The sequence below is a fragment of the Notothenia coriiceps genome, unplaced genomic scaffold (assembly GCF_000735185.1).
Source record: "Notothenia coriiceps isolate Sejong01 unplaced genomic scaffold, NC01 NC01_scaffold00010736, whole genome shotgun sequence".
Taxonomy (NCBI): Eukaryota; Metazoa; Chordata; class Actinopteri; order Perciformes; family Nototheniidae; genus Notothenia; species Notothenia coriiceps.
In genome coordinates, this window is record NW_011343437.1 from 19,659 (window position 1) to 45,417 (window position 25,759).

At 39.2% G+C, this 25,759-nt stretch overlaps 1 protein-coding gene across 1 annotated transcript in view; it reads right to left on the minus strand.

Annotated features, from left to right (window-relative positions):
* Positions 1 to 25,759, minus strand: part of LOC104946194 (N-terminal EF-hand calcium-binding protein 2-like) — a 43,957-nt gene that overhangs the window by 11,887 nt on the left and 6,311 nt on the right. The window contains exon 2 of the mRNA XM_010771973.1: positions 5,394 to 5,506. Within this exon, the coding sequence (XP_010770275.1) occupies positions 5,394 to 5,482 (89 nt within the window). The 5' untranslated portion in view covers positions 5,483 to 5,506. The remainder of the gene's footprint in view (positions 1 to 5,393; positions 5,507 to 25,759) is intronic.

Sequence of the window (25,759 nt, forward strand, 5' to 3'; positions counted from 1 at the left end):
TGTGTGTGTGTGTGTGTGTGTGTGTGTGTGTGTGTGTGTGTGTGTGTGTGTGTGTGTGTGTGTGTGTGTGTGTGTGTGTGCGTGCGTGCAAATGCCAATTTAATGGTCTTTGTTCAAATAACATGTTTAGATGTCCTGAGCCATTCAAGTCCAGCACTTGTTTCCCTTACAGTATTTCATTAAACAGTTTACAAGATGAACAGCAGCAATGCTATAACAACATAAGCAAAACATCAGTTAAAGTAAAAACTTCCAGAGAGAAACCCACAGTTTAAAGGGGAACATGGGAGAAACCTCAGGGAGAGCAACAGAGGAGGGATCCCTCTCCCAGGACGGACAGACGTGCAATAGATGCCGTGTGTAAATCGAAGAGATAATACATTTACAACATAGGTAGTCCAAATGTTTGGAAATGCATGTATCTATAATAAGAAGATGAATCCACGAGGATGTCAACAATCCGATGGGAGCCATCAGGGAAGTAGTATGATGAGAGTCAGGCAGGACCACAGTGACAGGTTCAACCACGACTCGAAGTCCAGGACTCAGGACTCAAATCCAGACCTCAGGATAGAGGATCCAGGACACACATTTTTTCCGAAATAAGGTCCCATGGGTCGGAAGTAGATGGGCGGGACTTCGCCTCTCTATACATGTGTGTTTACACTGCTCTGTTGTCCATTGACTTCCGGTAAAAGTTCCTTCAAAATAAGAGTCCCGATCTTATTACTATCAAANATTTTGCATGGTAAGTAGCCATGTGCTTTCTGGGGCTTAATCTCTATTGATATAATGTAAACATTCACTATAGTAATTGTGGCATCCCCGGCTGAATGATGGTCAGACTCTCCAACTGATGGTATCTGTTTATTGCATACCCTTGCTTGTATACAATCATTACCAACGTAAGAGCTTGTGCCCTTATCAGCCAGGTGCTAAAAACCCAATGTAACTATTTAGTATATGTTAATGTATTGTCATCTATCTGTCATTATACATGTGTGTTTACACTGCTCTGTTGTCCATTGACTTCCGGTAAAAGTTCCTTCAAAATAAGAGTCCCGATCTTATTACTATCAAAATAAAAGTGCAAAACGAAAACTTTACCATAGGAAAATATTGGCGTACAAATATAATCACTTCTCTAAAAGGTAACTCATTTTAAATATAGTTAATAATAATAGTAATAATAGTAATATTAATGAGCTTTATATTTGTATAGCACCTTTTATACAAGAGTTGTAGCCAAACTCGCTTCACAGCAGTTCAATAGACAGATTAGTATAACATGACAGGATAAAAGCAATGTAGAGGAGCAGCTATACATTTAAACACATATATCCACGAAGATTAATACATGAAGACTTGTGACTCGGACTCGAACACAGGTAATGATGACTCGGACTCTCCTTGGGTGACTCGGACTTGACTCCGACTCTCCCTAGGTGACTTGGACTCGAAAAGTGGGGACTCGAGAGTGACTTGGACTCTTGAATTGGTGACTTGACTACAACACTGATTTGTGCAGATCTCCAGCCTTGACTCCTACAGGCCAAGTGGTTAAGGCCAGGCAAAGGGTGTTTTTCATGAACTCATCAATTTTTATATTTTGGCCTTTTTTCCATCTTTTAACGTAGAAAATGCACATTTAGTTTTTTTATTTGCTAAATGTGTCTATCTACGTGTGTAGATATATCTTTAATTCACAAAAGAAAAGCACAGTAAACCCTTTTTACCCTATTCACCTGTAGTGTCTTGCAAAGTGTACAGAATTTCACATTATATAACTTTAAAGGCGGTTTTCTAGAAATTAGTTTTTTTGTACTTTAAGCCATAAATCTCCAGTTAAATAGATCTCTATAGTATAATTATTCTTTTTTGAACTGAGAGCATAGTTTACATGGGGGCAGACCTAGGACCAGGTGGAAAAACAGTTCAATTTGTTTTTTAAATAGCTGTAGGGAGGGACATTACTGACTGTATGATACTGCTTCTTTGCCTTTCTGTGTATTTGTTTGCATCTAACGACTGGATTGGATCTTTTGGTCTGAGGAGAGCATAGGCAGTTCTTCCCTGAACCTGAGGAGGGCACTGGGGGGTCAGACTGCTGCTCTCTGGTACCTCAGCTGCCTTTAAAAGAAATGACTTGAGTTGAGCTCTGCATGGGGGACATGATAGTAGATTGAGGTGTTCCTGAATGTAATCACACACTCACCCGTAAAGATAATGAGCAAGGGGAGGCAGAGACAACATAAGCTGCATATATTACACTTAGTATGTGAAAGATTAAATGAGCAAATGAGAAGAGAGAAAGAAAAGATATGCTCTGAAACACAAGAGAGAAAGAAGGAAACAGCACACAGGAGGGAACGTCTATTCAAGGTTAATGAGCAGGCTTCCTCTTCCTCATGAATTATTCACTTCAGCTACCTTTAAGCATTGTGCTGCCACCACATTAACTGATAAAGGTAAGAGTAACACATGTACAAGCAAGCGAGTGAAAAAGCGAATGGTAAAAACAAACAGCACACCAGATTAACGGCAGTGTTTATTCTGAAGGCCCCCTCCACCCGAGTGTGCTATTTTTCAACCTCAGCCGAATCATTAAATGCTCTCTGTTCCCCCTAGAGCCAAGGGTGAAGTATGTGTGACGAAGCATAACCTTTTATCAGTAAGGAACCAGACCTTGAAAATACTTGAAAGTTTGCAGAACAGTAAAAAAAGTGTTGATAAAGGATGGATTACGCAGATAATGATGATGACATATAGTATCCAAATTCAGCTGTTCGCTCAAACTCTCCACATAGGCTACTGAGCAAACTTGGTTTTCATTCGTATTTTAGCAAATTAGCAATCAATTTATAATCAATTATTACATGAGTTCAACCTATCAAAAGTAATTTCCCATGTTTCAACTGTGTTCACCAAAATTAAACAAGAAAAGTAAGAAAACAAGACCAAGATTCTACAGTGACGCTAGCAGCTAACACCTAGCTAACACTAGCTAACACCACACTGTCAAAGTACTCTTGTCAGGTATAGTCCTGCATTATATAAGTCAAAGTATGTAGTTTCTTCAAAGGTAAAATTACTCAGTTCATAATAATATACCCTATGAATGTTATATTGCATAGAGATAGCTTCATTCCATTCCAAAAAATGGAATAACAGTAAATCTTGAGTGGAAGTAGGCTATAAAGTGGCAAGAAAATAAAATGCCCAAGTAAAGTACCGGAATCTATTTGTTCTGAAGTAGGCCTACATAATTGAACACTTTCCTCTCTTAACGTTAACATTCTTAAATTCTAAATTCTATCTGATATTTGGCATGGTTAACCAGGTTCATTGGGTGTCAGCATGCTAACTGACACAAAGTATAATATTGCTGAAAATTGATTGTAAACCTCAGCATTAGACACATTATGATGATAAGTGTGTGGAACGACTGACATTGTACATTCACTAAAGTTAAACGTTAACTCGTTAAAAGTGGTGCTGCCTCGATATAGCTTTCAGCCATCTGAAAGCCATTGCATGTTTTCATCCCACATCAGTCAACGTTATAAGAAGAAACACCTTTGGCAGCACAATCAGCCTTGAGTTTATGTGGATAAAGCTTTTCTCTTCCTTGGAAAACTTCCCAAGCATTGTCATGGTAAATTGGAGTTGTGATTGAACACAAATGGATTGGAATGAAGTCTTGGACGGTTGTGTTGTTTTGTAAGCATTCCTGTGTAGATGTTGTTCGTCTAGTTTGAAAATAAATGTATTTTCAGCAAGTTTTAGTTGAGGATTTGTTGCAAAGAAACATCTACTGTGTTGCTGTCTGCTACCAGACTTCATGGTGCTGATGGAGTATTAAAGCTCTCCAGGATGATTTCCACACACTTTCGCTTTGACTTACCAGACACAATAGCCCAGATATCATGTCTGAGCCTGAAGTTATTTTTTCACTTTTATAACTGACCTTATTGCAGATTGCTTATTGTCCCAGATATGACAGGAAGCAGTCAGGAGACTGACCGTGCTATAGGTGTGTCATTTGACTTTTTATTCCAAATTCTAATGGGCTGCACCAGTCTTGACTTTGATTGAAGGGACTGAACTAAGGCTGAACAATTGTAAATTATTGAAACTTTTTGGATATAGCATTATTATTATAACTATTGTGGTACTGTCACAACCTACACATGGTTTTCTAAAGATTTAAAGAGACCCTATTCTGCAGATTTTCAGGTTCATATTTAGTGTCTCCACTGTGACATGTCTCCATGCTTTAATGTTCAAAAAGCTCTTTATTTTTCTCACACTGCCTGTGCTGCAGCACCTTTTCTCACCCTCTGTCTGAAACCAGAGCCCGAGTCTGCTCTGATTGGTTAGCATTTCAGGCCAGGGGGGGGGAAGACCTACATGCACACATTCCTATAAAACATACAATAGGAAAGGCAATAGCCAAAAAGCATACTAGGGACTCTTGAAATCAAACCATGATAATTTAAATATACATTTAACTAATATGAGAATAGTATTGAAGAATTGATCATTCCCAGATCAAAATTGGAGTACAATTCGCAATAAGTTATTTCTTTCGTGCAGCCCCAGAGTGATCACTGCATGAATCATTTATTTTGGGTTTTCTACAAGACTTAATTTAAAACTAATGGCAAGGATTGGGATTGACTTTGAAAATTATGTTTTGTTCAACCTTGTTAGAGAAACCCAAATTACATCAACTATGAATCAATGTCATATAGCAATGAGATATGAAAAAGATTTGTTTCTCTTTAATGTCTTAAAATTATCAGATCATCTGGATGCACTGCATTATGTGCCTTATACCTCTGTTTCTGACCCTCTTGCAAATGCTATATCCCAAAGTACAGACCCCACAACGCAATAAAAGAAATGCAGTAGAGCCAGAACCTTGAGGTAATGCTAAGGGCATATGCAGACTATGACTCTGACTATGCATGTCGCATATTGAGTCTGGGATTTAGAGAAATCTCTTTGGATATTAGACTGTTGCACAGCATCCTGAGGCTCAGAGTAGGAGGCACAGGAGTTTTGTAAAAAGCACAGTATGTATATCAGGCTATAATACCGGTGCAATATCAAACGGATTGGGAAGACAGCATGGGGAATTACAGATGTTTTTAACTTTGAAAGGATAATGAAGAAAAGTCAACTCAAAGGTTCACTGAAAGGTATGTGTGTGTGTGTGTAACCAAATAATACTGACTCAATGCATGACCAGTGAGGGGAATATTTGAGGTAGCATGAAATAAAGTGAAAAACAGTAAGGTCCTGACACTGAAAATGGACCACATTAAATATTTACAGTGATAATGGTTATGGTGCTGCACTCTGCACTTGTGAAATGTGTTGAGACTTACTGAAAGCAGTCTCTCTGAGTGGAGACGTTCTTCAGGTACTGCTTCAGAGCCTCGCAGAAGTCGCCCAGCTTCTTCTGGGTCACCACCATCTCCGTACGGATCAGCAGCAAGGACTGCAGAGGAAGAGGGACATGGAGGTCAATTCATGCTGATATTTCATTAGTATGAAGCCATTGTGTTTGTGACGAGCAGACCGATGTAAATACAAACATATACAGTGTGAGGTTCTGTATGAAACAATTAAGATTCAGCCGACTTAATCATTGCCTTTTTTGTCTTTATTGGCTGACATTTGCTTTTTTTTTTAGGTTTTATTTAGTTTTTCTATATTGTCTTTAACTCAGGGGTCTCCACTCTCCAACACTTCAATCGCGAGCTACCAGTAGCGGTTCACAGACTGTGTTCAAAGAATCCGAGGACAATAAATGCACATCTTCCCATTTCAATTTAATCGAAAACACAAGCCCTTTCTCATTTCCCAGTTTGCGCCTCCTCGGTTCCTGGCGTCTTAGTCTTGCCCACAGGAGATGCGAGTCGAGGAGAGGGAACCGAGGAGAGATAGGTGAAGCAACAGGCATTTGGAAACATTGGAAATCCTCTCCTCGGAGTGGTCATTTTAAAGCGACGTCCATTAATGATGACAGGTGGTACAGTGACATCCTCTGTCCAATGGTTTGATAAACCGCTGTATTTGATCAACTCTGTCTGATTGGCATAACAGTGTTTATGACAACTTACAGTATTGCATCGTTCACACGGCGGCGTGCGTTGAAGCTTGCCGGTGGGCGTATTTGAAACTCGACCAACAACCAATCACATGAATCTCCCGCCCCGGACACACAAGCACACGGTTTCATTGGCTAGAGCTTGTACTGGCATATGATTTGATTGGCTGACGCTTCCGTCGAAGCTTCAAAAGTTGAACATTGCTCAACTTTTGAAGCGAGCAACGCGAGCAAAGCGAAGCGACAGAACCAGAATGCAGTTAGGCAAAGCGTGACGTCACCCCATGCAAAGTGAATGGGCAGAAGCGTTGAAGCCTCAACGCACGCCACCGTGTGGACGGGCCGTAAATATTTACTATAATTCCATTCACAATGTGGTATAATGAGACAATAACAGGCTGCAGATTCAGACAGGGGCCAGTATGATTTGACTGAGGGAGAAATATTTTTCATAACATGAGATGAACGGAGTTAATTATGGAATATCCTGTAGACATGCTAAATAATGACATCAATATAGGATTTCAGATTCAATCTATTATCAAAGCATTAATAGATGCTTCTAGAAGACGTAGTATAAAGTCCACAGATGGAGATGGGGTAGATCTTTGACCTGAAGATATTTGGTTTATATTCCCTGATGCAGTGTCACTCTCTGTCCTGCTAAATGTGGCTCCTCCCACTAATCAGGTGTGCTGTTCTCCACAGGTGTAAGGGGGCTTGGCCTGGGAAACAAAGTAAGAGGAAATTGATTGGAAGAGATTTGTCTGTTTGGAGACAGAACCGGGAAGTTTGATTCCTTACTTGATGTTCTTTCTTCTTTTTGCCATGCATTGTTTTTAATGTATTGACTTTTTGATTGACATTAGGCTTATTACTTTTGACTATTAAGTCGCAATAGAAAGACTTTTTTTATAGTTGGAAAATTCTTGTGGACTAGGAATTGGACATTTCCCCAGTTACTGTTGTATGTGCTTGTGTTAAGGGCAGTTATCTCATAATAAATTGTCATTGAGTTGCCACTAAAAAAAATTCTAGTAGAAAATAATTCCTAAATTGGGATTAATAAAGTACATCTTATTTTCTATTATCTTATATTTTCCCTGGTTGGTTTGGTTGGTTTGCTTCCAATTTATAGGACCCAAATGGGTGGATCCAAAACTCTGAAGTTGCACTAGAGGGAATGCTGTTTGTGTCAGTAAAATCTCCCTTATTTGAACTTTTGTTACGTTATTTGCGTACCATCCAACACATGCACAAACTGGCTCTGATCTGTCATTAGCTCGCATGGTTTTTCATATCATTGCTACGCTGACGACACTCAATTCATTCGGTCTTTTCCCCGTTCTGAAACCCAGGTCGTCGCACGCATCTCTGCTTGTCTAGCAGACATCTCTCAGTGGATGTCTGCTCATCACCTCAAGCTCAACCTTGACAAGACTGAACTGCTTTTCCTTCCGGAAAAAGATTGTCCCACTCTTGACCTAACAATCAACATCGGCACCTCTGTTGTTTCCCCGACTCAGACTGCAAGGAATCTGGGTGTGACCCTAGATAACAAACTGTCCTTCACTGCAAACATCGCTGCTACAACCCGCTGCTGCAGATACACTCTTTACAACATCAGGAGGATACGTCCCCAGCTGACCCAGAAAGCGACGCAGGTTCTGGTCCAGGCTCTCGTCATCTCACGCCTAGACTACTGCAACTCCCTCCTGGCTGGTCTACCTGCATGTGCCATCCGACCTCTGCAGCTCATCCAGAATGCAGCTGCTCGTCTGGTCTTCAACCTTCCTAAATTCTCCCACACCACACTGCTCCTCCGCTCCCTTCACTGGCTTCCGGTAACTGCTAGAATCCACTTCAAGACAATGGCACTTGCGTACCATGCTGCAAATGGATCTGGCCCTTCCTACATCCAGGACATGGTTAAACTGTACACCCCATCACATGCACTACGCTCTGCATCAGCCAAACAGCTCGCTGCACCCGCACTGCCAGGGGGACCCAAGTTCCCATCAGCAAAAACACGTCGGTTTGCTACCCTGGCTCCAAAATGGTGGAATGAGCTCCCCATTGACATCAGGACAGCAGAAAGCCTACACATCTTCCGGCGCAGACTGAAAACTTATCTCTTTCGACTCCACTTCGAGCAATTAAAAAAGAAAAAAAGAAAAAGGAAAACCCTTATATACTAACTAATATTATATACTAACTAAGCACTCATATACTAAATAAGCACTCATATACTAACAAAGCACTTATATAGTAACAAAGGACTGGCTTATCTAAAGCCAGTTCAGATGCACTTAAAATGGTTTGGCTCTATGAAACCTGATGTACTTATATGATTCTGTTTGTATCTTCTTGGTCGAATGCACTTATTGTAAGTCGCTTTGGATAAAAGCGTCAGCTAAATGCAATGTCACGTAATGTAATGTATAAGTAGTTTTGCTGCCTTAAAAGGTTGTTGCTGGAAATTCGTAGTGGAACGCATGAAAAACAAATCTGCATAACATGTTAGCATTCTGCCGTTAGCATTGAAGTGAAGATCACTTTCTGTTGCTCTGGGTTCCACTGCAGCTTTATGATAGCATCTGCATCTACCAGGGGCTTGCAACTTTCAATCATTTTTTAATCTGAAGCTCAAGTGGTGCATCCCCTACAGCTACAAACAATTTGTCTGATGCTTCATTGAAAAGGGAGGGCGTGGGGCAGGGTGTTCACAGTTGCTGTTTTGGGAGGTAAAAGCTAAAAATGCATTATCTCACACAGCCTATGGAAATGTTTTTACCCAGTGTCTAAGACTATGAACATGAATCTTAACTCCCTTCCTATGCCTAGCATGTAACAGAAGCTTCAGCAAGTTAAAGTTGTGTGTAGCTGCATTTGTGTGCCTGTTGGATTAGTAACTGACAGTGTACATTTGTAGCCTTGAGGTTGATTTTTAATTATTTGTATAAATCCCACTTGTAACAAGAAAAACCAAAGAAGTGCTGCTGCGCTGGTTTTGATCTGATAAGATTAGCTGCTTTCTTCAGCTTTTTATGTGCCTTTGTTACTGAAGCTCGATACATTACAATTAAAAATTCATCCACTCTGACCTAGATAACTCCAGCAGTGTCTCACTGAGACTTCACAATACACATTTAGGCACATTCACATAGACACTCCAATAACACATACACGTGATGTGTAAATAAAGGTTTCCATTTTCAGATAATTCTGATTAATGAATTTATAAAGAGCCAGAGCTTTCCTGCAGTTGACTTTTAAAGGTTACGACTTAAATACTTTCCCTTGACCTGCCATGTCTTCTTCTTCCCTGATAGTTATTTGCAACATTACCAGTAATGACTTGCGAGTCCTTGGGAGGCCTTCAGCTGTGAAATACCTTTGGAGTTCCAGGTTCTTTTTTAAGTGGTCAAATGGGTTTTTTGAGTCTTATCAGTAGTCAGTTGCAGAGTCCATCCAGAGTTCTGTATTCTTTACACTAAATAAGGCATTTGGCTGCGAGTCATCTCATCACAGCTCTGAAAATACTTGAGCCATGTTTTTTTTGTTGCATGGTAGGGCACAACTCTACTCAGCTTGGTGCGACTGTTTTAGTTTTCAATCAGAAACAGTTGTGAATAGGGGCCTGGTATCTTTTTTAGATACTGCAGAGACCGGAGTGGTTAGAAAGGATTGTCAACCTCCCATCGTCAAGGGCAGTGCGTACTAGCCATCTCTGTGTTTTGGATGATCAAAGAACTGCCAGTAGTCCAGGGCGGCTGGCACGTATTAATACATTTATTTTTCCATTAATTTAACATCATCCTTTGAGTTTCACACTCAGAGCACACAGCGCTAATGCAAACATTTGGTACTTATTCGCCAAGTAATGATATATTCAAAAGTATTATGAGTTAGGATTAGGACATTGTACACTGCTGCTGCAGACACTTGCAGTTCCATGACTAGTGCAAGGGGGTGTACATTTTCATTTTAGTTTTCAATGTACCAAAGCCCATGCACAGATCTAATGAGGATATGGCCAGCTGTGCGTATAAGACACTGCCCTCTGTGGCGAGGCACATCTCAGAGGCTGCAGATTTCTTTTTGCCCTTAAATGCTGAAAGAGTTTCAAGAAGTGATGAAATGTGCAATGTATACATCGTTAAATCACACTGCATAACCAGCAACAACCGTATGAGTGCACGCAGGCACCCGTCATAGGTACTTAAACAAATAGCGCTAGACCCCGTGTTGGTTGGCGGGCTGGGTCAGAGCCCAGGGCTGTTTTCAGTCCCAGTTTTTTTTAATATATTAAACTACCGTAGATAACTGCATTTAAAAAAAAAATTTAAAAAAAAGTTACTCTTTGCATATTTAAAAAATTGGCAGCTAGCAAACTACGGCGTACACAAAGCCTTAATACAACTAGGTGCATACATTTATCTGTTTGGTACCAAATGAAATAACTCAGACATTCTCCTGTTTTCAAGCTTTACTCGCCCACAGTGTAAGTCTGCTGTGAAAAACAGGGAAAAGCAAAGAAGACCTAAATTGAGTTGAATTGATCCAAGTCATACTATGTGGTTGAAACACTGCTCTATCTCATGGACAAGGTTTTTCAAAAACTATTTGAATGAAACTGAGCCTTGTGGGACCTTATGGGGAAACAGTTATTGACAGCAACTCCGAGAAATTCCTGTTTTAAAAGTCTACACAGCCCTAGAAAAGCACGAAAAATCCCTAACTGTTTTTGACCATGCTCACTATTTTCATAGCATTCTTCATTAAATATTTGTAGTATTCAACCACTTTATCATCCATTTCCCAAATCCACTTCATACACAGTTTTCATGTCTTATCTTATTTTGTTGTGCTTTGTTTTTACCTCACATAATAACCCTTTCTACCCAACACTAATCATCTGCTAACTCTTCTAGCAGTGCACCCACTCTACTCTCTCAAGAATAGAGATGTGATTAAATCCTATTTATCTGTATTGAATTCACCCTGTTGGCTGCTGTTTTTCCAACCCTGTCTGGTTTAGTTTTAATCTTCCACTCCTTGCCCTGAGTTATACTATGTAATCATTTTTAAAATAGTCAGTGATTGCAGACACAGGACATGTATCTTTTATCGGGACAGATATTGCATATCAGATGATGCAGCTGATGTGTAACGGGAAATAACCTGCTGCAAAACACTGCAATATGAGTGCTCTCTATATTAAGCAGAAATATAGAGAACACATGCAGGCTCTATGTATACAACACATCCACTTATAAGTGTGCCTATGTCTGTTTATTGGCATGTAAACACTGTTTATCTGCTGCAATTACCTTCAATTGATGTCATGAGGCATCCACATTACTGCAACATAACTCTGCTAGAATGAACACCTTGTTGTTCATCCATAAAGGTGCATACATGTGCGTTTGTGATTTATGAGGCAATGAATGCATGGGCGTGAAGCATCCATAAAAGTGATAGAGCCTGACGGGCTTGGAAACGCTGTACAGACTACCTTAAGACATGAACACACAGCTAATGAACAAAAGCGTCCAACCAACTCGGTTAGAAACTCTACATTGCCCAGCAGCCTCCGTTAATCTAATCACTACCACTCCATTAACCATCCGGCCTCCCTGACCGAATCTCTGCGATTACATCTGCTCCGCTCTGACACTGTGGCCCCGCAGAGGTGATAAATCAGGACCCTCTAACTCTGTTTAAACCGCACTGACAACCTCTGCTTTAATGGTCAGCATCAAACCATGAAGATAGCATACGTGAACTTTTCTTACAGTCCTTTTTGTTTGCACTGAACTCCAGAAAAAAGGAAGCCTAGCTTACCACATGTTTATTTGAGAGCTTTTAGAGGTGCTGGTAGATGGATTGTGTTACCTTTAGACGGAGCCAAGACAGCTGTGCTCCAGCTTCAAGGTAAGCTAACCATCTGCTTGCTAAGCTAACCTTTATCGTCTCCTGCTAAGCTAAGCTTTGATAAAATGTCAAACCCATGATAAATTCACTTTTTGTAAAATTATGATTTAGTCAAATGTAATTAGCTGATTGTGGTAAGAGTGGTAAGGAATACAGGGTATACATTGACTCTTAGGGTTATAGCCAGATTTTCAAATCGAAAGAACATTAATCAACAATTCTCTGAGACATTGTTGGCTAGCCACCAAATAGGTAATTAAAATGTTATATTACTTTTTAAATTAGAGCAAACCAATTTTCGGTAATTTTCATCTCTTAGACTTGACCTTAGACTTGGGCGAGTGAGTGGGCACATGATTAAAATGCGTTGAATTAATTGAAATGGGATATCATTAAACAGTGTAAGACTTTGATGGGATTTTCCCAACCCCCCACAAGTTTTGAAATACGTACAGATCTGCGTCTCATCAGTTATTATATTGTTTAAGGGGTGCCTTGAGCTTTAAACATATGTGACATATTTAATACGCTCTGCCATCATTTGTTCAGGATGTGTGTGAAAGTGAGTTGTTCGCAGGAAGATATACCATGGTGCTTCTTGCACCTTCATAGAGCCAGACAATTATTGCATGCAGTGTGTTTCTGTGTTTATAGGACACTATTGACTCTACATGTCTGTTTGATTAGACAAACAACTGAATACCACTATGTCGTAAAGATTTACGAAGCTTTGTTCATCGGCTTGTATAAATATTATTGACTTCTGTCTATTCCTAGGCTTGATCAGCAATTATTTTGCTGTGGCTGCATACCAATCCCGTAAACTTGTCATCATCATGATTCTGACTTCACAGTAAACCCTCCATTCAACACTTTTATCAGGATTTATGTACACTAACTTTTTCATGATATAAAGTTGTAATTCCTTACTTGAAAAATGTCACACTACAGATGTGACAAATTATCAAACTTGAAATTAATTGTATCTTAAAAGAAAATGGAAAACATTACTCTAATGAAGCCAAGATGGCTGAAAACATTTGGGGAATTAAGCATGAATAATAGGGAGAAGATGTGCGACTTTAAGCAAAAAGTTAAAGTAGGAAGAGAGCTGTCAGCCTTTTATCCAATGGTTTTACTGGGTTCTGTATAGAAGCTTTACCATCCCATTTTCATAGCTGAAGAATACCTTATACCCATCGCACCTGTTTTGTCTCCATCTCCGCTACCAAGGCACACNGGAAGAGAGCTGTCAGCCTTTTATCCAATGGTTTTACTGGGTTCTGTATAGAAGCTTTACCATCCCATTTTCATAGCTGAAGAATACCTTATACCCATCGCACCTGTTTTGTCTCCATCTCCGCTATTGCAGTCCCCCCCACGTTCAACACCAACGCTTTTATCAAATAAACTTCATCTGAACATGGCGTTTCCTGTGCTGGCAGCTAGCAGATAGCGGCTAACTATGCTTATAGCCAAAACATTGCAGACAATAACAAATGTGCTAATGGAGCAAGCAGTGGTAACAAAAGAGGAAACCAAAGGGTATAGCCAACCTTTCTGTAACAGAGCTATCAGCCCTATCAGCAAAAAATGCTGTTTAAGCGGAGTGCAGAGCGGGAGCTAAAAGCTAGCCAAACACAAGGACTCACATGCGCTAACATGCACACGCAGCGATCCTGGCTATTAACAAAACTCAGAAAGAAAATCTCAGAATACAACACACAGAAATGGTGGGCGTTTCATTCACTAGAAATTAATCCACTATATCTTTACATAGTGAGTAGTTGTTTGCTACTATATTACTGCTCTGAAAATCTAATTCAGAATCTTTAATGTGTCTTTTTTTGATAAACTAACAATAAAATTGGGTGTTGTTTGCTCAAGCTTCGGAGAGAACAGCAGTTATTTGCTCAACAATAAAATACACCATGTGTAAATTATTCCAGTTTTTTTTAGCATCCTTTAAAGTAACGGTGATAGCTTCAATGCCAGTGAAAAATTGGTGCACTATACATGTCTATCACAAAAGTATTTCTTTAACAGAAAGTCTAGGAGTACCAAAGTCGCAAATCTGCTGCACAGTCCTCTATGATTTACTATACTAAGGAGTCAGGACATTCTCTGGCAATTGTAAGGGAGGTGAAAGTATGTCAAATGTAAATCATTGAATAAACTTGTGTCATCTTCTCTCTCACTCTCTCTTTCCCTCCCATCACATTTGCTAACCCCAGAGTGAGGCTCTGCAAAATGTATAAAATATGCAGAGATCATCAGCATCTACCACACACTGTACTATATATGTAAAACATGCATGTGTTTTTAGAATGCTGCAGCATGGGTTGTTATCCCACTGGGTATGAAAATGGGAGTAGCAGAAAGATGTGTCAGTATATGTTGCAGAAAAAAGGGGGGGACGGATTAGTCAAATGTTACCATGGGAACTGGGATATACCACATTAAGGTCTTCCTCTCACACCTTCTCATTCTCGACCCGTCATCTCTCATACGCACTTTCTCATTCTGTCTTTCCTAAGGCCTTCCTCGTTGCCCCAGTTATTTTTTTAACAACTTAACGCTATCTGCTTCCTTCTCACTTGTTTTTCTCTCCTACAATCTCACTGTCCATATATTCCCCTCTCGTTTTAACACCCCATACTCTTCTCTACACATTCTTTCTCCTCCTTCACCACTTGGTCTCTCTTCCTTATCCTCACCCCTCCTCCCTCTTTTTCTCTCTCCATCTCCTCCTCCTTATTTTTATGTCCTCAATGAATCCCTCATTTATTGAAAAGAAAAAAGAACAAACCCTTTAATTAATTCAAAGAGAATTTGCATTGTTCTCTACGGAGCCCTGGAGGGTTCATTGAGAGAAAAATTAATAAAACGTGGCCACGTTTTACTTTCTCGATCGCACGAGTTAATAAAGCGTGCGCACAAGTTAATAAAGCGTGCGTACGAGTTAATAAAGCGTGGCCTCGTTTTATTTAAATTGAGGGATTCCTGTCCGTGACTCACAGTATCTGTTGCCCACAGCTGTTTTATAGAAGGAAAACCTCCTTCACTTTATGAAATCTCTGCGGCACCAGTGGCCTGTACTACGAAGCAGGATTTGCTATTTACACTATTCATTCATGAAGTATGACGCTGCGCTGTCAGCACGCGTCTCCATGTTTGTGATTGGTCAAATGTTGCTAACCCCGTCCCTTTCAGGTGAACGCGCTCTCAGCCGGACAGAGAAACCCTGGTTGATTTACTGAGTTGATAACCAGCTTCGTAGGACCGCTTTGCGACATCGCGTGTATTAGGGTTAGTTAAGCCGGGTAAATCAAACATATCCAGGGTCTGTTGAACTGGCTTCGTCGTACAGGGCACTGGAGGCAGTAACGTGTAACTCAGCAGAATCTGAGAAGAGCAGCACCAGCTGCAAAGAGCTGTGCCTTTTACTGTTTACTTCACTGCGTTTCCCTTCATTAGAACAGCTGAATAGAGATCGAGGCTGCGTTTAACCACACACACCTATACACACATCGAACTACCAGAGTATTCCCCCTCGTTTTATGAAGGAGATGTCCTGTCACTGGGGCGCATGATGTGTTTGTGTGTTTGTGCTCAGCTCCGCTCTGTGTGTGCGTGTTCGGTGTGTCCGACACCACCGGTATTTGTTTTCAAATTACCACGAACAGTAATTTACACATATCTGGTTCTCCATAGTTATATGTGTATTCCCAAGTGAAATACATTTGTTTAATCGTAATCTCGATGTGCTATAGTCCTGCCGGAGTGCACCGGCACGAACGATACTATCATAAAGAAATACCCCCCCCCCCTTCAGTGGGAGGAGAGGAATATGTATAAAGCGGTGCAGGATTTTTACCACTTCCAGTTACCTTGTCTTAAAGTTAACGTTAAGGGTTTTTGGGTTGTAGCCTGAAATAAGTTCACGTTTCCATCTACAAATAAAATAAATTGTGAATTTCCGCAGCTTCTATTAGTCAAATATTGGTTTCTAACAACCTAATAAACTACTAAATGTCATCACGCAAACACTACTCTGCCTTTAGCTTATCGATTGTGATGCGTAGCAACGAGACCATGATAATGTTAGCAATTTACTTCTCGTGATTGCATTTACGCTTCAAAAACCTTGCAGTGGTGTGGAGGTTATCCTGCTGAACAAAGCATGTTAAGTATCATAATCGTGTTCTTGCCATAGAGCTTATTTTCTGCAAAATGCCGGGACCCAATGGAAAAATAATTGGCTTTTTGTCGAAGAAGCCCCTTGCTTTCAGGTTGGCATCACTGAACCATTCTATTGTGAGCTTGCAAACATGTTTGTGCCTGACTTGGTAGCTAACAACTGGCTCTACACATTTAGCTGACATGTAGTAACAACATGATTCGTTCATAATCTAAGTTCAATACACCCCCTTGTTTTAGCTCTTGTTTGGTCTCCTCCAACTTCACAAGAACAATTTGGCTCTTTAGCTGCTCAATACTTCCATTTTGTTTACCTGCTAAATCTCTAATGTTGTTAATCTCCCTGCTGCTGTGTGCACAGTGGGTTTATGATATTATAGTTTAAAACTGCTACTTGTTGTGGCTAGGAATCAGGTTGATGAGAACAGTGTGACAGATCAAAACCCTGAAGTTGTGGGTTGTAAAACTAACCAATTAGCTAAAAGATGAAAGAATGATGGGGGATAATTATCTGTGGGTGCATGGTGATCATTATCATTAGTCCCCCTGCTGGAGTGGAGCGATCAGCCACTGTTTTTTACATCCCCTTTTTAAAAGAGAGTGTTTAGCTATACACAACCATGGTGCTAAGCAGTTGTTGCACATTGGTCACTTGCAACATTATCTTGCACTATTTTAGCTGTATTTCTCTTTCTTCTTGCATGTTTTTGTATTGTTGGAAACTATGTATGTGTTCGAAGTGATGCACAGCCTGTGATGCATTTGTACATAGTGGTATAGAACTTTATGAAACAATCCATTTCCAAAATTGAAGTGGTCAGTAGCTGATTTTGCATTTATTGAAATGCTACTATTGATTAAAGAGCAGGCAGGGGGGGACTGCCGAGTATCATTATTCATACTGTGCTGAACCAAAAGTGGGTTGGACCAAATTAGGTGCAGGTACACCTAAAAAAGCTGAATAGCACAGTGAAATAGTTACAATGGAGCCCTGAAGTAATATTTATTAGTGCAGCTATGACTGGAATTGTGATAGCTACCATAATGTCTATGTTAGGTTTCCATTTCAGTGTTTCTCCCTTATTACAAAAAACATGTACAGTTGTTAAGATAACAACAACACTGTATGACTCACAAGTGATATCTAGGAACTGAGCATCTATAAACAAAAGCAACAACAGAACGTGTTAAGTGTAAGTTGAATCTCCAATTACAGCCTCAGTTAATGGAACCAGACTGCGGTTGTAGCGCGCAGCTCCCCAACGTTATCATGTGTATTCCAATTCCATCTCTGAGACTATTGCTGCAATCATAAATGGGCCAACGTGCCGGCTGAAATTAGGCTGAGGGGCTGCACGGAACACTTTGAGGTTTCATAATGTACTAATGCGCTGCGGAACTGCCGGTTCGCTCATTCATATTTTGCCTAATACAGCAGCAACAAATCTCTTTAGACATGCTGCTATTTATAGGGCAATTACAGAGATGAATTTGTTACCTGCACACTCACGCCGCATACAAAAGAACATCCAAAAATCTTCTGGAAAATTGGAAATACTTTCCTAAAAACCTCTTTCACCCAACTTGTACCCTGCAATATTGACGTGTTTATTAGTTCTAATTCATTTGTATTTGATGATACATAACAGAATATTAGAGTTTCAAGTAAAGCCTTGAGGGGCCAGGAAGCAAACCTCATAAAAGAAAGAATTGAAATAGCAGCCGCCACTGATAATGCAATTCTAGCTCAATATTCCCAAGCACAAATTCCTTTTTAACTGCCGCCACCTTCTCTCAATATTTTTATCCGTCTCTGCTTGACCTACACATCCTTTCTAATGATGCACGTCTCTTATTATCCCTATGATTCTCTCTCTCATACACACACAAGCTCCCTGTGAGCTTCACTGATGCAACCTGCCATACACTAACTCTTCAGCAGAGGTGTCACTATGCTCTCATGCCCTCTCTTTGTCTCATTGTTAACTCACTCTCTAGTCTTTCTCACTGTATGACCTTGATGTTTTGTCGAAGACAATGAGATATTTTCCACTCAATTATGGCCTCCAAGTAGAGTACAATAAAGTATTTTCTTGAATTACTGCACATATTTAATATCTGACAATGTTCTCTTTCTTGTCCCAGTTGATTCTCCTCTGCTTATGAATTATTCCCAACATCAATACATTCATTCTCCTCTTTGCTTTCCCATCTGTCTTCCAAATTATTCCTTTGATACATTTTGATATCTCTTGATGAGGAATGCATTTTTTTTAAGACTGGAGTTTTTCACAACAAGCATGTTTACAGAAATATATTTGAGCTTGGAACAGTTTATTCCTTCAGTTCAAGTTTGTGTAGGAACGTGATTTTAATTTCAATAAAAGAGGCTTGGTGTTCGTTCCCTTCCAGAAGAAGGTGCACTTTGCTGCGGTGAGAAAGTCAGGAAAACATTTATTGACAAAAACACATGAGGTTTTAGGGTAACGAATAACATGAGAATAAAACATGTTTGGGACAGATCTCTCCTTGTGGTCATTTTTTAAATCAAGAAATAACACTATCTCTCCTTTTGGCTTGTGTGTTTGTTCTGCCTATGTTTCTACACTAATCACCAGTAGCAAGCCGCTTGTGAAACCACTACATAACCCAAAAATATCAGCAGAGGTTTCTTCAAGTTTGATTTGACTTTAATCAATTTTATCCTTCTTTTATCCTTTTTGTTCGTATTATCACTGTCTTCCACTTTTCATTATTCATACCTCTCTTTCTGTATGGTTGTTGCAGGATGGGTGAGGGGTTGGGGGTAATGGGAACCTGTAAAACCAGCAATGGGTTTATTGTTAGCTTATGCACTAATTAATCAAGACTTTCTTTCACTTACAAATGACAATTTGGATGCAGAAAAGGGACTGTATTTATATCAGATAAGATAAGAATTTTATATTCTTGAAGGAAATTGTTGTGCCAGAGTTACAAAAATACAATAAACATTATTGCGCTTTATCCAGTTGTTACGACCACTTAAAGCGCCTTACATTCTACGAGTCATCATTTACCCATTCACACCTCATCCATACAGAGCAACTGGCATCACGTTGTTGATTGGCACAAACCAAAATGGTCCAAAACGACATGGTTTGGCTTTGAAACAGATATCATGGTATGGCTTAAAAGTTATTTTAGTAACAGGCACACATGTAAACAAGTGAATGTAGATTCACATGGGAAAAAAATGGCGGTCTACTGTACGTGTTGAAAGTCCTGTGTTTGTTAGACATATCCATACACAGTTCTATGAATAGAAACATGTCTTTTTATGGGTACGTAACTTTTTAGGAGAAAGTTTTATTCTCAAGAGGCTGTTGAAACAAACTATCATGCCGTCCGGAAAGCTTGTGCTGCTCGCATTAACTTCTCTTGTGTTTACAAAATATGTACTATTCTATATATCCCATGTTACGGTTTGTGAAGGAAGCAGGACCCAAATGCAGATATAAACTGAAAAAACTCCTTTATTTCAAGGCTATATGGGTCCTGCTTCCTTCACAAACCGTAACATGGGATATATAGAATAGTACATATNGGAAATCATTCACTTTGACAGTATCATGATTTTAGTTGTTTTTCAATCCATAACATGAGTGTGTTTCTTTACCAGAAACATTAGCAGTTGATTATTATATTTAGATTTTAAATAGGATTTCAAGGATTTGATTTAAGAATAACACAGATGCTTGTCAGAAATTCAGAGCTATTGAAATGCTATTGAGTTAAAAAAAAATTGTCACACTCCTAGGCTCATGTCACGTTGGTAGTTTTGTATGTTTAGGTTCTGTCACGTTCTATGTCTAGGTTTGGGTGTTTTGCTGTTTTCCCTGTCATGTTTTCCTCCTGTTTATTGTCTGGTCCTTTTCCCTGTGTTTTTTTCTCCTGTCGTTAGTTTCCCTGGTGTGTCTAATTGTCTGATTATGTTCACCTGTGGCCCCTGTGTTTAACATTAGAAATAAGCACACCATTTATAATCTACAGAGATAAGAAAAGACATGTGGTTTAAACAGAAAATTAAGATGAAGAGAATGTGAGATTTAAAGCGAAAAGTGTAAATGAAAGAGCATGTGTTTGAGATGTGAAAGTATGAAATTATNTCCAATGTACCTTAGTTATATATCAACATTGATTCACATTCATTGAGCCCTATACATGTGAGTGAAATAATGCTGCGCTGACTTAAAGAGACAATTAAAGGCACTATCTGATGGCAATACAAAAACAGCTGACACTGTAGTGTGTGTGTGTGTGTGTGTGTGTGTGTGTGTGTGTGTGTGTGTGTGTGTGTGTGTGTGTGGCTTTTTCTTTCCTCTTATGGGTAATTATCTTGTTTTGCTGCTTGCTTTTATTCCCACTGACCTTCTGTTGAATTTACCGAAACCTTTCAAATTCATATTTGTTAGTTGTGCAAAAGGGAGCCTATCGTCTTGCTATATTCTTCCAATAGGAATAATACAATGTGTTATTGTTGCAGAGGAAAAAAAAACAACAAGGCACGGCTTCAATTAGAAAAAAAAATAAAAATGAATGGGACCTCTCGGTACAGTTAGGAGGTAGTCAGTTGGAGCTTGCAACACAACAGTCAACATAGACAACTAAAGAGAGATATATTCAGGACATTCTGATGTACAGTTTCAAAATAAAAGACCTTTGGGGACATGGATGATAGCTCATATAATAGAGACTTCAAAGGTATTTTATTTTGAAACTGTACATCAGAATGTCCTGATTTTTTCTGAGTGAAGACATGGGGTGTCCTGCTATCACCCTGGAGTGAGATGGATCTATGATACTGGACAGTCTTTGTTTTATTCTCATCCAAAAACAGGGATGATAGCTCATACAATAGAGATTTCAAAGGTCTTTTATTTTGAAACTCTACATCAGAATGTCCTGATCTTTTCTGAGTGACTAGATGGGATGTCCTGCTATCACCCTGAAGTGAAATGAGTCTTTGATACTGGACAGTTTTTGTTTTATTCTCATCTAAACACAGGGATGATAGCTCATACAATAGAGATTTCAAAGGTCTTTTATTTTGAAACTCTACATCAGAATGTCCTGATCTTTTCTGAGTGACTAGATGGGATGTCCTGCTATCACCCTGGAGTGAGATGGATCTATGATACTGGACAGTCTTTGTTTTATTCTCATCCAAAAACAGGGATGATAGCTCATACAATAGAGATTTCAAAGGTCTTTTATTTTGAAACTCTACATCAGAATGTCCTGATCTTTTCTGAGTGACTAGATGGGATGTCCTGCTATCACCCTGAAGTGAAATGAGTCTTTGATACTGGACAGTTTTTGTTTTATTCTCATCTAAACACAGAGGGATGATTTTTTTTTTACTCTACCGTAATGCATAGGATATTCGCGCACCGCAATATCACGTGAGGGCTGGCTTGATTAGGTTTTCCCGAGTGAAGGCTGGCTTGACCGCAGTTAGTTTAGCATACTCAGCCCGACTCAGCCTGGTTGTTCCTGGCCCTAGAACCACGATTTTATGGGGCCATTACATCACCAGAAGTCCCAATTTAAGGGGTCATTTCTCCCAAAAAAAATTTTTTTACTCACTATATCAACAGCCCCACATAAAAATATTTTCCACCAGCCGCCACTGGATAGGAGGCAATAAATGCAAAGTTAGAATACACACATACACACACATACAGTGAGCTGGATGTCAGTTTTGAAGCTCAAGTGGACTAAATTGTGTTTCAGCAGTTACAGAGGGAGAAACGAAAGCAGAAATAGCAGAAATAGAAAGAAAGAAAGAGAGATGGTTTGTGGTTGATTAATGTGCGTAGGAGAGGTTATTGAATTTAGCGAGAAAATCTCCACTGCCAAGAACACAAACAGCCACCCAGGGATTTGGGCGATTCAGGGAACAACTGCCATCATTTATGCATCAAGAGAGGAGGACAGTGAAAAGATCCTCCTAACCAACAGCCCTGTCAGACATGACTGATTTTGATAAGCCTTTTATGACCCCTTCACGTGTTTCAGTTGTATTTACAGTATACTGTAGGCTATTGATGCAGCGAGAATAAGTACTGAATGGACCATTGACAAAGAATCCCCCTGGTAACTCTTAGCAAATCTTCCTCCAGATGTGCTGTATTTAAACAAAGCATGATTTGCCAACGGCAGAAAAGGAAGTATTCTCTGGTCATAAAGAATAAGATGGTCCTTTTTTCGGATTACTTTTTTAGAGGTTTTTAAACGTTACAGAACACAACACAGATGAACTAAAGGTGCGCTCGTTTATCCAATCTGACGCGTTGCACTAAAATAGTTTGTTGTTTGAAGAAATGTGTTTATTATCTCTACATAGCTGGTTAGTTTAATTGCATATTTGCAGATAATTATATTAAAAAAAGTGGTTCGCTGCCGCTCTGAGAGTGAAGCTGCCTTTACATGACCAGCGGTAAAGCGGCTCTGCGCTGACGTTGCTGTTGGGTTTCTATGGAGATAGCGGTGCCGCATAGGTGGAGGCGCTACCCTCGGCGTTGCGCACCGCTTGAAATGCTCGCTTAGCGCTATGATCAAGGTTCAAATTATTTTGACTTTGACCTCGCTTGCCACTGGCCTTTAAAGCGCCATCTATCAGATGCCAGCTGTATGTAGTACAGCAAGCTAGACGGGGACATAACCATAAAAACAAAACCTAATTTGCTGTCTTCACCCATACAATCTATTTGTTCACTGCGCCCAGCTTGTGTTGCTCTTGATATCGGAAAGGCCCGTTCTAACAGCGCTCAGTTTGTACCAAAGTAAGCTCATGACAGTGTTATATTCTTTAAGGCTTCTAGCTTAATGATAACATCTCTATTGTGCATTTTATATTTTTCCTATTTTCAATTTATTCAATCTAAGTCAAGCATGAAGAAAAACAGTATTCTTTCGGGTCTATTTTCAGCAGCGGATTAATAATTAAATTGTATATTTTAGTGAGTATTTCAGGCAGATCAGTGTTTGTTCGATTGATTCAAAATAAACTCTGGTAATCATGTTCATTGTAAATAATAAATGTACCCTGTGCAGCTGTGTGGCTCACTGATATGTTTTTAATAGTTTTTGGATGACACTGGCACAGAGGAATACATAAGGTTTAGGATCAAAAGAAGATGCTCGATGGATGTATCCATTGTTGGTTTTGCTGTGTTAAAAAGAAAGAAAATCTAAAACATTGCCATTCTCATAGTTTAACATGTAGCTCATATACGCTGAACTACTTCATTATAATAAAAAAACAGGCAGATGGTGTATAATCTTTTTTTACACAGTATACACAATCAATTTAATAGAATGTTACTGAAAAAAACATGTTACTGTGTTAATTTTGACAAACTGTGGCTCTGACAATGTGTGAAATTAGGGCTACAGTGTCTAAAGATATCACATTTAGTTTCACAAAGATATACTGTAGTGGGATTCAAATTGTTGTAGATGGCACCTTTAGTTTAGACTCGTATATTATTTAGCACTTTATCATAAGAAATCCTGTAACAACTTAGCACTTTCCTTATAAATAAAACTGATGTATTTTTATTGAGGGAGGAAGTTCTGTACCCTGCTGCCCTCCTTTAACTTTTAAATAGGTTTTATCTGCAGGGCTGAGTACTGTACTAAATTCTGTTGAAAATGTGACCGTTTACTGTTCTCTTCAATATTTCAAAGACTCTATGACGGCTGACCTGTCTCTCTGACATTTTACTTTCTCAATAATTCCCTTACTGCTTCAGAAATGCTTCCAAACCTAGCCCTATGCACTTTTCACTTTGTTCTTTGACATTGAAACAATCTGACTTTTGATTTTTTTTAGATATTAAAAGTAATGCCTAGCCACATTACAACTACTGAACTGAGTAATACTGGATACGTAGTACACCTTATGCGCTCATCTTTGTAGGTTCTCCTCTGAATTACTTTATGAGGAGAATTACTCAGATTAATAAAAATGCCTCAACATGATTTGGGATAAAATAAGCTTGTTTGCAGCTGAATTAATCATGTAAAGCCTATTGAACCATCTTCTGCTGAGAGGAAGGAACGTTGTGCTTACTTGCGGTCTACAGAAGCAGAAAATAAATGAGTGGAGCCACCTTCACACAAACATCTGACTGATGTGTTCTTGTGCAAAGCAGCTTAAATCAACTGCTCCAGTGAAGTGCATCTGCAGGCTTCAGAGTGTCACATGCAGACTTTCAAGACCTTTCAATGCTACATAGAACTTCAAATTAAGATTAGTGTAAACCCTAAATAGAAACAATTACAATTTTAAATAAGACTATATCTGATTAAAAGTCCTCTCCAAAAAATGTACTGTGAAATACAGGACTAAAATATATTTAAGTGACATGGCCCTACCTTGATTAAATAGTGTATTAAATATAAAGTTATGGATGCAGAAGTTTCGTTTGTTTAGAAACTGTGCAAAACCAAAATGTAAAAACAGTTTGCCGTTTTAATGGGGGATACAAGCTAACAACTTTGGTAATAAGCAGATTTTGTCATATTTTGAAAAAGCCAAGCTAGTTGTGTACACAGTATGTATATGCTAGTATGCTAACATGAACTTTACTCTGTTATGCTAATTTTCCATAAATACTGAGGATGGGGAAACCGATTAAAAGTTATACAAAAATGTGATTAGCACTTTTAAAGTCTTTAAAGGGCATGTTAGGTGGGCTTTTGTTGTTTTTTATACTGTTGGATGGAGCAAGGCTAGGTGTTCAGTTGTCAGTCTTTGCTAAGCTAAGCTAAGCTAACCAACTGCCTGCTATAGTCTATAGTCTTGTATTTGTGCAAACAGACGTTCTGTTAGAGTGGTACTATCTTGAGTGGAGGTATGCAGATTTTGTCATATTTGGAAAAAGCCAAGCTAGTTCTGTACACAGTAAATTAACTATCAGGGCTGCCAACATTTGAGTTCAGCTTGGAGTGAGATTTTTTTTTGGTGAACCGAAAAAATAAACGTTCATGTGTACAGAGTTACAAATGTATTGACCATGTACAAACTATAGGGTTTCCCATTAATGTACCGGGTGCTACAGTGGAATACGCACAGACATATACACAGTGTACCCGCAACTCTTACAATCAAGTGCTATTTTATAAGTGGGGGGGTCCTCACCTCCTCTAGGGGGGTCCGGGGGCATGCTCGCCGGCAAGATTTTTTTTTTAAACATTGAAGTTAAATGCATCAACCTGGTGCACTTTGAGAGCAAAATGAATTTATGGTAAACAGATTTTCTTTTTCTTTATGGATATTTTACAAATCACTCACCTTTTAAACTGTATTCTTGTTTTACTGTCATATAGTATTTCATAACTGTTTTTCATTTATTCTCATAAATGGTGACCAAACCGTTTGAGACCCACTGAGATAACTAGACTAAAGTTAACTCTCTAAACAGATAGTCCCTTACCTCACTGAGCTGTAGTTAT